Raw genomic sequence first — 13,200 nt, forward strand, 5'->3', positions numbered from 1 at the left:
AAGAGTCTATTTAAATAAAAAGTGACTTCAAAATAATGTCCTGTACCTAGAACTGTGAAATCACTTATACAGACACTTGCCCTTGTATCAATGATATGTAGCAGCTGCCCTTTCCATTTTCTTCAAATCAAGCATGAATTGCTTCTAGGTGGCTTCAACTAGCTGAGAAAATTGCTCTTCTCACAAAATGAAGGAACACTCTATTTGAGGGAAAAAAAAACTGATCAGAGTTTTACTGCCCCTCTAGTGACAAAGTACCGAGCACAGTGTGACTGAGAAGAGATTATGTCTGAAAAAAACAAATTGCATATAGTTGAGATATTTCTCTAGAAAGTAGCAGACCCTGGTTCAAATGTAATGTAATCAATTTGTTTTACAGAGTTCAACAGCTCCAAACTGACAAAGAGACACAATGCTAGCCAACACCCTACTTATCTGGATATAAACTTGGAATATGAGATAACAAAGTTCAAGGTCTCATCACCTGCCAAACTGAAAGAAAAGAAAATGAAGCACTGTCCATTTACTATTCAAGCTGCTGAGCTATTTGGAGCTGGGAGCTCCAGAAATTTAAATCAGATGTTCCACCTGAACAAGACATGTTCAAAATCTCTGAATTTAATATACATCTTAAACTCTTAGACACAGATCTCTCCGGATCCTGTCACCCCAAAGGTCATGGAATTGACATTCATATGCTCTGCCACAAGTGTTAGGAGAAAGAAGAGAAAGCACAGATTTATCCAACCATATTAAAACACCAATGTGCCTGTGAAGAAACCCCAGATCCATATCTAGACAAGTAGTCAAGAAAATTATAAGCAGCAAATAAGCCATTGCTGTAACAATCCACTCCTGCTTGGGCCACATACACAGCAGAATCACACCCTACAGGGATGAACAAAAAACAGGCATTCTCCATTTGTAGGTCACATTCCTGGAAGACACCCTGGCAAGCACTCTCCAGAGACCCAAGGTACAGAGAAGAAAGGGAACATGATGAGCCCAAATGGCAGTGCTGTGAGGCACTGTTAGAGATGGTATTTTGTGTGATATTTCAGCAAGGAAGAGATAGGAATCAAAAGCTCTGTTCTCCAACATAAACTTCTGTCAGACGAAAAACTCAACTACCCCAAAGAAATGTTGGAGGCATTCAAAAATGCAAATGATGCTACAGGTGTCATACCATATAATTGGAAGGCCTAAAGGGCAAAAGTAACTTGGAGTCACCTACCACCACTGCTCTTCTACTAACATCTAGAAATCAGCTACAGGCTGGAACCCTGACCAAATAGAGCAAATTTTCTAAAAGTCTCCTTTTCAACAGTATCTCCAGAAGTGCTCTTTCCACAGCTTTATTCAAGGCATCTAATTCATACTTCTTTTATATGGAATACAACCTAGAAGACTTAATTTAAATTATTTATAGCTTATCAAAAGATGACAAGTGAAATGCAATCTTTTTGTAGATATTTTCTCCAAGATTGGTGGTGTAAACTTGTGTTTTCTATAGAAAAATGAAAGAATGCATTATGATAACGAATGCAGGATTGTGTTCATGATATCCAGACAAGATAAGGTCACCTTTCTCTAAAACCTCCCTCTTCTCATTATCAGCTGTAAGTGGGAAAAAGCTGGGAAGTGGTCTTTAGCATGCAGTGAATCAGCACTTAGCAGAGGGGCTGCTTTGAGACAAGTTCTGTCTGCAGCCTTGTGCGACTGGACTCTGTGACTGACAGTCCCTTGCAGTCGTATTTCCACAGGAAAAGGAGAAGAGAGCACAGGACAATACCTCGTCAGTGTTTCCAACCTATGAGCATGGTAACTATTTTGTGTGCCATTTCATAACATATGATTTAGAACCTATAAAAAGCATTTCAGATTGCCAAAAAAAAAAAAAAAACCAAACCCTACACACAGAGCTAGCACTTGGATTTGATATGTAGAGGTTATACCAGGATTAGACTAAGGAAGTTTTTATTTAACAAATTGAATGCCATCATTGCTTAAGTCACTTGTGAAACACTTAATTAACTGAAACACTTAAGCACAAAATAATGTTTTGGAGTACCACTTGTTGAACCAATGCTATGAAATCACTATCCACTTCTATTCAGAAAAGTTAAGGCTTTTCCTTTTTAACTGTATGTGCATGTAGTATTGTAATCAGCTTTTAATATAGATACTTTTATCATTAAAAGATTCAGCCTTTTACTAGCAGCTGGTGGTTCAGTTTTTCTTGATGACTGACCAAACACCATTTCTGTAACACATGTGGGGGGGCTACAGCATTTTATGTGGCGCAGTGCATGTTCATAGCTCTCCACATGAAAGAACAGTCTAAATACACATCCCCACTTTCTCCCTCAAGACCATACCTTGTCAACCATGAGGAAGTTTTCTATTTTTTCTCCATCATTACAAGCAACATCTCCAACTTCCCTAACAGCTTCAGGTAAAAGCCTCTTCACTTCCTGGGCTATTATTCCTGTTCAGGAGGTCACAAAAACTAATGTCAGGAAACATACTGGCATACCTGCTGACCGTTCTAAAAACTACGGGCAAAGCAAAAAATTATCTAGAATTTCTCTGTGGTAGGAAAATCCAGGATTTCAGGGTTTTTTCTCCATTCCACAAAAAAAAACCCAGAAACCTTTAGAATTCTCCTTTTTTCTGCAGAAAGAACAAAATAGTTTGTAAGCACATACTTCATTCTCATTAAACTTCTTGAAATAAACTCCCCATCTTTAAAAACTGAAACAGAAGTTGTAAAATTACAAGCAATGCCTAATTTTGGCATTTTTATACCACAAGAGATATACTGCAAAGTGTGCAATTGCAGTAACCTAAAAATGAAGATGAAATAGCAGGATATTAAAAGACACTATGGCACAATAAATACCAGTAGATGTTAATGAAAAATGGGAACAGAGCTGACTTTATACCTGTTTCATGGGTATCTTTTATTCCCATAACAGATGCAAATTCAGGCTTGTAGTCATATTCCACCAGCCTCATTTGTGTTATTCTTCTCAACTGCTCATTTGTGTCGACCTAGTTGGAAAAATACCAAGATTTACATGTTGAAACATTAAGCACGGCATCTAGGACACCACTGAGAGAGCACCTAGCCTGACACAGTCATTTGGCCAATCATCACATAGAAAAATACAGCCAATCTTCCCATTCCCCGTTACCAGAGTGCTATTTGTATTTGTATTGCCAGTTACACTTCTGTTTGACAACTCCCGGCTTCCACAGAGAGCCTTCTCCAAAGTCTGTAGGTGATGCTTCTCAGAGCACAATGGTACATGTACTTTCTTTAAGCCAGCTTTTCAGCACAGCCAGGATACAGGAGCTGCTTCATGTGTCGGAACAATGGTCCCCACGTGCTGCAGTGCAAACATGAATGCCCTGAACGCTGCACAGGGCCTCACCTCCCGGATGTTCTGTTTTGCTCTGCTGTCAGAGGGGTGCATGACTCTGCCCATAACTTTGGCATTTCCACAGACAACCAGTGCTTCATCTGGTGCATCTGTGTTAATTCCTACGCGACCATGATAGGCTATCGTCTCTGGAACGTGTCCTCGCTGCCACAGTACATCACTGTCATTCTCAAACTGCCCTGGGTTAGATGCCTGGAAGGAAATTTTTTGCTTAAAGATACAGTACAGCATAGATGCACTATTGTTTATTCTATTAAAAATTCAGGGAAAATGAAAAGGCAAATTTTAAATAGTGAGATTGTATTCAAGAACTTTTTAACACACTAACAGAAAAAAAACAGAGTGGAGTTATTTCTAAGGGTTTCTGCTCACACTGCATTGGCCTTGTGTTTTTTTCCCTTGAATTCTATTTTATTAGCACCTTAAGCTAAATTGACAATGTCCAAAGCTTTCCAAATTTTAACTTTGACATTATACCACATAACCATTCTTTATCTACCACTAAATTTTAGCTGAGACTGGAAATCAGAAAAGAGAAAGCAAGGCAGAGATTAAACACATGTGATTCATAAAATCCTCTGTAATGTTTTAAATTAACTCATATTGAAAATTTCATGTCAAGGAAACAGGGTCTTTTAAAGAACACCAATAGAACAACAAAATGTGTATAACGAGAAAAGGCATTTTATTTCAATAGTTCATTTTGGGTTGTTTGTTGTTTTGGTTTTTTTTTGTTTTTTAATTTGAATTCAGGCCAAAACACAATCATGATAAAAAGAAGCAAGGCTTTCACAAGGCTTTACCAGCTACAAGGCCTGGCACTGTGTACTCACCACTGTTTGTCACAATTAGAGCATGATCTGATAAGCCTGACAAGCACCACTCAGCTGGTAGCTTTGCTGTGTTATAAAGGGCCAGAAGATGAGCTGCTTTTTTCTCACAGTGCATTTGCATGGCTTTGCCACTTTAAGGTAGCCAGTGGCTGACTTGCTTTACCCTGCCACTGAAGCCCTGTTAGACAGCTAGAAAATTTCTTTTTTTTCCTACTCTCTTTCCTGTTGATATTTTCACCATGTCAGACCAGAGCCTCTTGATCTGCCCTCTTTTTCCTCTGTCTGAAATAGTGGCTAGGTTTGAAAAATCTCATTCCATGAATTCCTGTTCAAAAACTGTCTCACATGCATTGAAGGTGCCCTCTTCAATTCAAATTCTTGAAATTTTTGAAATTTCAAAAGAATCTAATATTAAAAATAGTGGGAAAATGTAAATTTCTAAATCTTACATAAAAATATATATCTTGTGACGTAACAAATATGAGACAATTGTGAAAATTCAACAGCTTCCCCAAATTATTAATGATGTGAGATCTGTAACACTGTCAGATCCAGACAGACAAATTCAGATGAAAACAGGATTGTGGAAATTAATGGACAAATTAAGGAAAATAACTATATATGCAGGAATGATGCAAATACACTGCTTCAGCATCCTGAAGCAAAAAAACACAGGACCAGTCAGGATGATAAAACTTCTCAGTCGTGCAGAAAACTGCTGAAGTCTACACATTGCTTTCAAGGTCTTTTCACAGCTCCACCCAAAAAGGAGTTCCAGGCCATAATACCCCCCAAAAACCTAACTATAACTACTGAAAGAAGGTTTATGGCACAAGAGGATGCTCAAATGAAAAAGAAGCCAGGACTAAAACCATCTGAAAGCCCCCATCTTCCTTTGGAAAACCCTGAGCAACACCCCACATGCTGGAGATTTGCCTTTTAGCTGTCTCCAAACCCAAATGCTAAACCAGACCATAGTCGTAAGCCTAGGCAGATGATGGACTGCCAAAAAGGATGCAAGCAATGGCCTGCACAAAACAATGCCAGGACTAAAAGCTTTTGACAAACCCTGACTTTCTTTAGAAGCCTCTTCCCAGGTCCACTTAATACACAGGAGTTTTGGTCTTGCTTGACTACAAGCTAAAATGCTAAGCCTATTCCTCTTCATAAGCCAAAGGCTAGAAAGAGTCCACACAAACAAGAAGCAGCTCTTCAACTGACCCACATGAAAAAGTTCAGTGGACTGCAATCTTCCAGAGGCCCTCTCCATCTTTTGCAGCCCCACCACATGACACCTTACATATTTCCCATCTTTCTAAGCCCTAAACATAATATTCACCCTAGAAATAACTATAACTCCAGACTATACCCAGTTCAAACATTAACCACCACCTACTGATCACAAGAAAAAGGGGCTAGGACTGAAAGCTTTTAGCAGCCCCCACCTTCCCTTGGCAGTCCCCTTGCAATCCCACTCATTCTGGGACTCTGTTTTCTCCCTCTCCTAGCCCCAATTCTCCTTAGCTCTTGTAACACTACAGATCTGGGGTTTTTCTCTTTTCTGAGTCTAACTGTAGGCTAAAGCTGAGTACTAAAAGAAAAATGTTCTGTGAACCAAGCAACTGAAAAGTAACAGTTAAGAGGAAAAGAGATTATTCTTCCTTTTGTTAATTTGAAACCCATAGTACTACCATTAAATCAAGAGGTGGGACACTCTGGAAAAATACTGGAAAAGCAAAGCTATAGGTCTTAAACTTCCTAGAGCTGCTTGACCTTCTTTCTGTACTTTTTTTTCCTTCTCATCCTCCTGGAAACTGAAGACTCTAGCTAATGAAAGCTTTTACAAAATTCCTGGCAAGTGAAGTAAATTGTTTCACTGCAAATAAAAAAGTCTGGAAAATCAATATATTTTGTATTGGAACTCATAACAAGCTTTATTTTAAAATCCTTCTGTAGCTCTACTTAAAATATTTTTAATTTCTGATAATTAAAAGGTAACATACTCATACAACATGCAACTGTAGTTTTTTTCCTCAATCTTTTTGACTCAGTGGTAATTTTTATCCCCAAGAATCACGACCCCTCAATCTCCTGTGAATATCAAAACAGTAAATACTTTCACATGAAAGCAATATAAATGTATACCTACCCTCACAATGATCTTTTCCGAGACATTTGCAGATAGTAAGTAGAACTGGTCCTGAGAGACAGCATACAGTCCAACCACCAGCATGAAGTATCTAATTTAAAATTGATTTAATCAAGACAATAATTGAAGTAATTCTTTCTCACAGAAAAAAAAAAAAAGTTTTAAATACAGCTGTTATTATTGATACATAAAAAGACAGACAATGTTTTTAAATGTATTTCTTAGAATATAAAAGAAAAAGTATTTCCTTCACTCTTAAGAAATATGCTCTTACAAACCCCACAATCACTGAAAAATTAGCAAAGAATACAATAGTTTTCAGAAATTCAAGTAATGAAGCTTCAAAGATGAAAGCCTTTCCCACCTCTGAAGAAAATGGTAATAATTTGGGGTTTTTTTTCTTCCTGACTTTGTCAGCCATTATTCTGGCTATGATTTCTTGAAACTATCTCTAACCATGAGGATGAAGTTTGGGGTGTTTTATTATCATATCATTCTGTGACTGCAGAGAAAGAGGCTTTTAAGAACATACCAAGTATTACAGAAGTATCACAGAATTTGAAAAAAAACAAAGATTTGATAGCAGAGATTTTTCACAAACATTGGCTCCATTCTAAAGTAGACCTTCTCTTTTCTACTTCTAACACACAGGCCAACTAGCTATCGCAATACCTCTGATCAGGATTAGGTTTCCCCTTTTTTCTCATATTATTTGCTGTTGTTTCACTGAAATGCAGCCGTCCCAGTGTTACTTTAGTTATCTGGTCCCCTGGCAGATCAACTCTAAAACAGAAAAGAAAACAAGATCAGGGAAGTAAATATTCGGAGATGTATCTGCTCAAACCAGGTGTCCACAAACTCATTAAAACAGTTCTGAAAAAAATTGAAAAATCAATAAAACAGAGGAACCGCAGTAAAAATGCAGTAACCCTGGTTTCTAAAAATGTATTTAAAACAGTGACTACAGCAAGGAGATAAAGAGGATAAACTACCAGCAGTAAGAGACTGTTCTTAGTAATAGGAGACTTATGTTTCTTGGTCTGTATGCAGTCTTGAATATAATAAAACTGTATGTGTTCCATATGATGCCTATTTTCTGCTTGACAGGATTAATAACTATTTGTTTATTATTGGGCCTGAATTTCCACAGTAAAATTAATAGATCTTACTGCTTGCCCTTCTTTTCGTCTGCACCTAATTTACATGTCTGGAAGTACACAGTAGACACCTATGTCTCAAATACATAGTGGTAGTCCTCCAATAAGTGATAAATAATACAAATAAAGAGTCCGTATAGATAAAATTACAGGTCACCAAACAGCCATACATAAAATAATTTACATACACACAGAATCTATTTGTCAGTGCACAAAAGGAAGAAAAATGTCACGAGAAAGACAATTTTGTGAAAATCAGGCTCTTCCAAGCTCGAAGTTCAGTTTAGGTAATAATATAGTGCAGCCTTTATCCCAGCACTGTCCTGTCTAACTTGACACTGTCTTCCCTCTTTGTATTGTGAAATAATTTAATTATTTATAGAGAACAGAGCAGCTCCAACATAGGAAACTTAGGCCAGAAGAATAAACATTGATTCTGCCAGTGAGTTAAATGCTCAAGCATGGCAGAGCTCCAGAAAAATGTTGCATGAGTGTTTCCAGCAAAGGCACTCCCCCTTAAAAAGCACTGTAAATATATCTCACATTCATATAGGACAGGAACATTCTGACATTTTTTTAAGATTGGAAATGCATCTGTCATACAGCTCTAAGCAGCATAAAATAGTGTTTCTAGCTGAATATAAATATTTTGGGTAGCCATAAGTAACATATCTGTAAAGCTGTTGAAAATTTCTCTTAATGAAGTGTGACCAGGTATATATTACTACTGTGATTCTATGTGTGCAACCACAATGAAATCTGGATAAAAATCAGAAAACTGGCATAGAGCTACTGTAAGATTTAGAGAAACAACTACTTCATATTTCAAACCAATCAATATTGAATATTGAACATATTGAAACAAAATGGAATAATTTTCTTAAAAACCTTACTTAACAGGATGAAAAGTTTTTTTGCTTCGATCTGATTGAGACTGTTCAATAGCAATTATTTCATTTGGAGATTCCACCTATAAAACAAAAATAATTTTCAAAAATGACAAGAATATAAAATTTTCAAACACATAAAAATTGAAATAGACATTAATAGGCAAATTGTGCCTAAAACAGTGAAAATGCACTCATATCTAATGGAACAACATAGAAATTAATAGAGGAACTGACTGATGATCAGTTGATAATTGACATCTAATCTGAAGGCCTGTCTTTCTGCAGATGTAATTTGAAAGAGAAAAAAAAAAACAGAAAGGAAAGGAAGTGCATTAATTTACAAAAGAAAAAATGCTTTCTGAATCCAAACTGTTATTAGCTCTCTCCATGCCCAAGCATAAGTGTAGATATTCAGTGTGAGAACAGAACCTACATAAGGTAGTTACATGCTCTTGGTCAAAAAATTACTAAGAAAAGAGTTCACTTCAATTATTTATCTCATTACATGGGTAATTAAAAGTAATAATCTCAAAGAGGAGACACACTTGCCTTAATTCCATAAGCTTTTAAGTAAAACTTTTCTATTGGTTTCCTCCCCTGCTGAGTTTTGATATATTTTGGATGTCCAGTGATTCTAATATGAACTGTGATTTGGAAATGATTCTTCTTTTGGCACACAAAGGCATCATCTGCTGTTGAAAAATTAAATCCTTTATCTGTGGCAATGTGATATCCTACAGCAGGTCTACAAAAACAAGGAGAAGGAATGGCAACTTTAAGTACTGACATACTTAAGTGACATCTTGAGCTCTTTTTTTTTAAAGTGTTCCAAAAATCCATCTGATTTTTAGTGACAAACCTGGACTAAAAATGCATCATTACAATCACCAGCTCTACCAGTATTTTCTTCTTAGACTGTCAAAGGTGTAAAAATGAAAACACATATAAAATGTCCTCTAATTCTAGTCTGAAAACAAAATGTTTGGAAACCAGAGGTTGAGAGGCTTACATAATTCTCACAAATCTGATATAAAGGAACTCTGTGCACCTAAGAGCACAAACGAACCTTTTAGTGTATTCAATAATTCATTACAACAGTGCTACAAACCACAGTCTGCAGCTAGTGCTGCAGACAACAATGAGATAATGAGCCAGCAAGACTCGCCAGTTTGCTCACAAATTCTCACAGCAAGTGCTTCTGCAGAAGCTACTGGGATTCCAGTAAGGCTTTACTTAAGCTAAAAGAAAAGCTATAGGTACCAGCCCTCCAACCTGACTTTAAGTTGTCCATCCTACTCTGGCAATTTTATTTCTTCAAAGGGCAATTTGTCACCCAAAGAGCAAGAGTATTCTGTCTCTATGATTCACAGTAAACAAGGAAAGGTATCAAAAAGTCTTTCTATTAGAGACAGTGAACTCACCATCCCAACAATGTTTCCAGTCCTCTGATTTAAGTGATGGATAATTCTGAAATAACTACATGGTAAGGTTCTCTTATACAGACATTGGCTTTTCTTGTTAATGAAAGTTTGATAATGATAATCTTGTATGATGCTACTGAGAATCTCTCATTAACATAATTATGGAAGATGGATTTTTATTACTCTTCCATTATTGTTTGGAAAAATCAAAATATACATAGGAAATATAGGAAATATACAGACCTTAATATTGTTTTATAAATTATGAACACAAGTCCCCTTTCAAACAACTATTGATTACCTGGGACAGGGAATAAAGAGAAACTACTTTGTAACTACTACAAAACTTTAAAATTATAATGAAGATTCTACCATCTCCTCATAGCATAATTACAGACTATTTTCCTACACACAGTCAAGCAGCTTGAGAAGCAAAATTACAAATGTCCACGTCTCCAAGTTCCAGTATTTGGAACAATGGCTCCCAAAGAGCAATTTCATATTATAACTTTCTGAGTATGTAATTTATAGTAAATAAGAGTAAACATATATTGTTCTTAGCCCACAAAGAATGATAAGTCATACCAAGCAGTACAGCAAAATTTGGAATAACTTTTAGGTTTTAATAGATATCCCTGTCACACAAGCATCCCTACTAGAAATATGCTCCAAATTCCTCTTTCTATTCAGAATTTAAATCTTCAGATATATTTGGGACAGAGCACCACCAATATCAGCCAAGGGCCAAGAATGTGCCAAGTAGACACAATGAAGGGCAGAATTAATGGTCGAGTAAATTTTTCTAATTAATCTACCTCAGCTAACAGCATTTTTGCTGTGAAAAATGAAATAACTAAGATGTTCAAGTACAGTATGAATAAAATGGAAAATAGTAATTACCCTGAGAAATACCCCTCAAATGGGTGCAGCAATTTGAAGGCATGGAATTAATACATCTACACTAAGCAATGAGAAGCATGTGAGTGAGGCCAACAGAATACAGGATCCCTACTCAGAAAATCTGTGCAATGTGCTGTAATTACAGTGCATCTTGGAAGAACAGCACTGCCATTGACCTCACTTAAAAGTAATACTGACTTCCTCTGCAAATAACACCTCAATCCCCTCCCTCAGTAATGGCAACAGAGCATGTATTGGGATACTTTATAGCTAAGCATCACATAGTCTTTGTTCACAAACAAACGTGTCTAGATTCTTAATTTTAGGTGTATGGAAAGCAACAAGTAACTGGGTAGTGGCAGGAGAGCAATCTCCCACCATCAGCACACAGCCCTCATGTAGTCATTGACTGAAAGTGCAACCAGGAGTTGGAAGCCTTCATTTAGACTGAATACTCATGTCACAAATTCAGCTGGAAGTTTTTGGGTCCATCCAGCTCCCAAAGGAGTGTAAAGGTCTGCTCTCTTGTCATGTCAATCAATACCTGAGGAGAAAGGTTGTGTGGGGCATAGTAAGATGTGTAATGCCCCTATCCCCTGTGCAAACAGGGAACATCAGCACCCAGCAATGACACTGATATGCACCCAGATCCCATGAAACATTTTAGCAGGTTGGGCAAGAGGAGCATTAAAATTTCCTGTGCTATGTAAGTCCTGTGTAGACAGTGACAAATTTTTTGCACCAATCCTGAAGAACTAACTAGATGCTGTATAAAGGGGTTAATTTGTTAAAAGGGTTCATAGCCTAAATATTAGAATACAGAAAATCAGGGATGTAACTGAATTTGAAATGACCTTTTCCAGGTCATGTGCCAAAAAATTATTTACAGCTTGATTAACACAGGAAAAATCTAAATCTTTGACTAAACAGTTACATGTCACCCACATATCTATAATTATTAAGACTTAAGTCGTATGAGCCCAGAAGCAATACTGGTAACTTCTAATGTTTTCCTTTAATGTTTTAGACCACTAGAGGGAAAGGTGCCATATGCTTAGTAATTACTTGCCCCAATGCATTTGACAAAAAAAAAAAAAAAAAAAAGTTACCAGGTGTCTTAACTCACTTTTCTTTTGCCCCTAAGTCCCTGAAGGGGAATCAGAAAACCTGGCATTAATTTCAACCAGTATTTCTTATCTGATACACCTGCAAGTTCATATTTCATCATACCTGTTATACATCCTTCTCTGTTCTTATTCCCAATAAGAAATAGGGATGCCAAATGTATCATTTATTCCTACAAAACTTCAACAACAGATAAAAAAGAAAAAAAAAACCAGAAGAAACCTATTTTTTTCAAGTGCAAACATCACTGCTTACAATTTTTCATAATTAGAGTCAAATAAGCTGTTCCACTGAGAAGTTTGATATGGTTGCCATGTAAGAGCTTGACAGCATTTTTCCAAAGCTGCATTCTGTCCATCACTGTCATATTCTTGCACTTCAGCAGCACAGTCCTTTACAGTTGCTGTAGAGAGATAGTGATAATGCAGTTATTTCTTTTGGGACTTGCAAAAAAATCCTGCATAGCCATTTTTACAATATTTACATAAATGCACATGCATATAAGTCACAAATGCATTGCATATATATTTAAATGTGATTAACCTTTGCAGTTATTCCACAAGCTTGTGTTATATTCTTTTGTTCTACAAAATAAAATTTTCAGCTTTCCTGATTTGCAAAACAAATGTTTGATTGACATGACAAGTAGCACTTTCTATTTTTTATTCTCTCCAAAAGGATGAATAGTTTCCTTTGGGCGGGGGAAGAGAAGGAAAGCTAAGAATTCTACTGTACCTCTGTAACACTACAAAAAGCAATTAAGCAAAATAATTGTATTTGTTTCCCATTCCCTCTACCACAAGTTTGAATTGAAGAATATACTACAGGAGGTGCAGTTTTCCAATAGCAAGCACATTCACCACTACATCTGGTCGATCTCCTTACTGCTTTCTGCCTATACATTAGAGAATTCTTTGACAGACAGGGTCAACCCCAATTCTCTGAGATATTATACATTTTATGAAGACAGAGGAGAATGTGATAAGAGAGACAGATAAATACAGTGCAATAAGGATAGGAGAAAATCTGTCATTGAGCATATAACTAAGATCCATCTACAGCCAGTGACAGCACAGTAAAACAGAGCCTTCAGAATCATTTCAGGCCCAAGCTTCATTTGCAAGTCTCCACTTCTGACATACAGCAAAGATAGATAGATGATAGATAGATAGATAGATAGATAGATAGATAGATAGATAGAAAAACACCACAGTAAAGAAATTCACACCTCACTTCTAAATTATCCCCATGCCATTTTCACCCATGTCTCTGTTCTTTT

At 36.6% G+C, this 13,200-nt stretch overlaps 1 protein-coding gene across 1 annotated transcript in view; it reads right to left on the reverse strand.

Moving 5' to 3' along the window:
* Window positions 1-13,200, reverse strand: part of MYRFL (myelin regulatory factor like) — a 33,764-nt gene that overhangs the window by 14,791 nt on the left and 5,773 nt on the right. The window contains exons 5-12 of the mRNA XM_053978043.1: window positions 12,177-12,324; window positions 9,025-9,220; window positions 8,479-8,555; window positions 7,101-7,211; window positions 6,429-6,519; window positions 3,438-3,638; window positions 2,946-3,054; window positions 2,379-2,488 (exon numbers count right to left, since the gene is read on the reverse strand). Coding sequence (XP_053834018.1) covers window positions 2,379-2,488; window positions 2,946-3,054; window positions 3,438-3,638; window positions 6,429-6,519; window positions 7,101-7,211; window positions 8,479-8,555; window positions 9,025-9,220; window positions 12,177-12,324 — 1,043 coding nt within the window. The remainder of the gene's footprint in view (window positions 1-2,378; window positions 2,489-2,945; window positions 3,055-3,437; window positions 3,639-6,428; window positions 6,520-7,100; window positions 7,212-8,478; window positions 8,556-9,024; window positions 9,221-12,176; window positions 12,325-13,200) is intronic.

Source organism: Vidua macroura, chromosome 5 (genome assembly GCF_024509145.1).
Source record: "Vidua macroura isolate BioBank_ID:100142 chromosome 5, ASM2450914v1, whole genome shotgun sequence".
Lineage (NCBI taxonomy): Eukaryota > Metazoa > Chordata > Aves > Passeriformes > Viduidae > Vidua > Vidua macroura.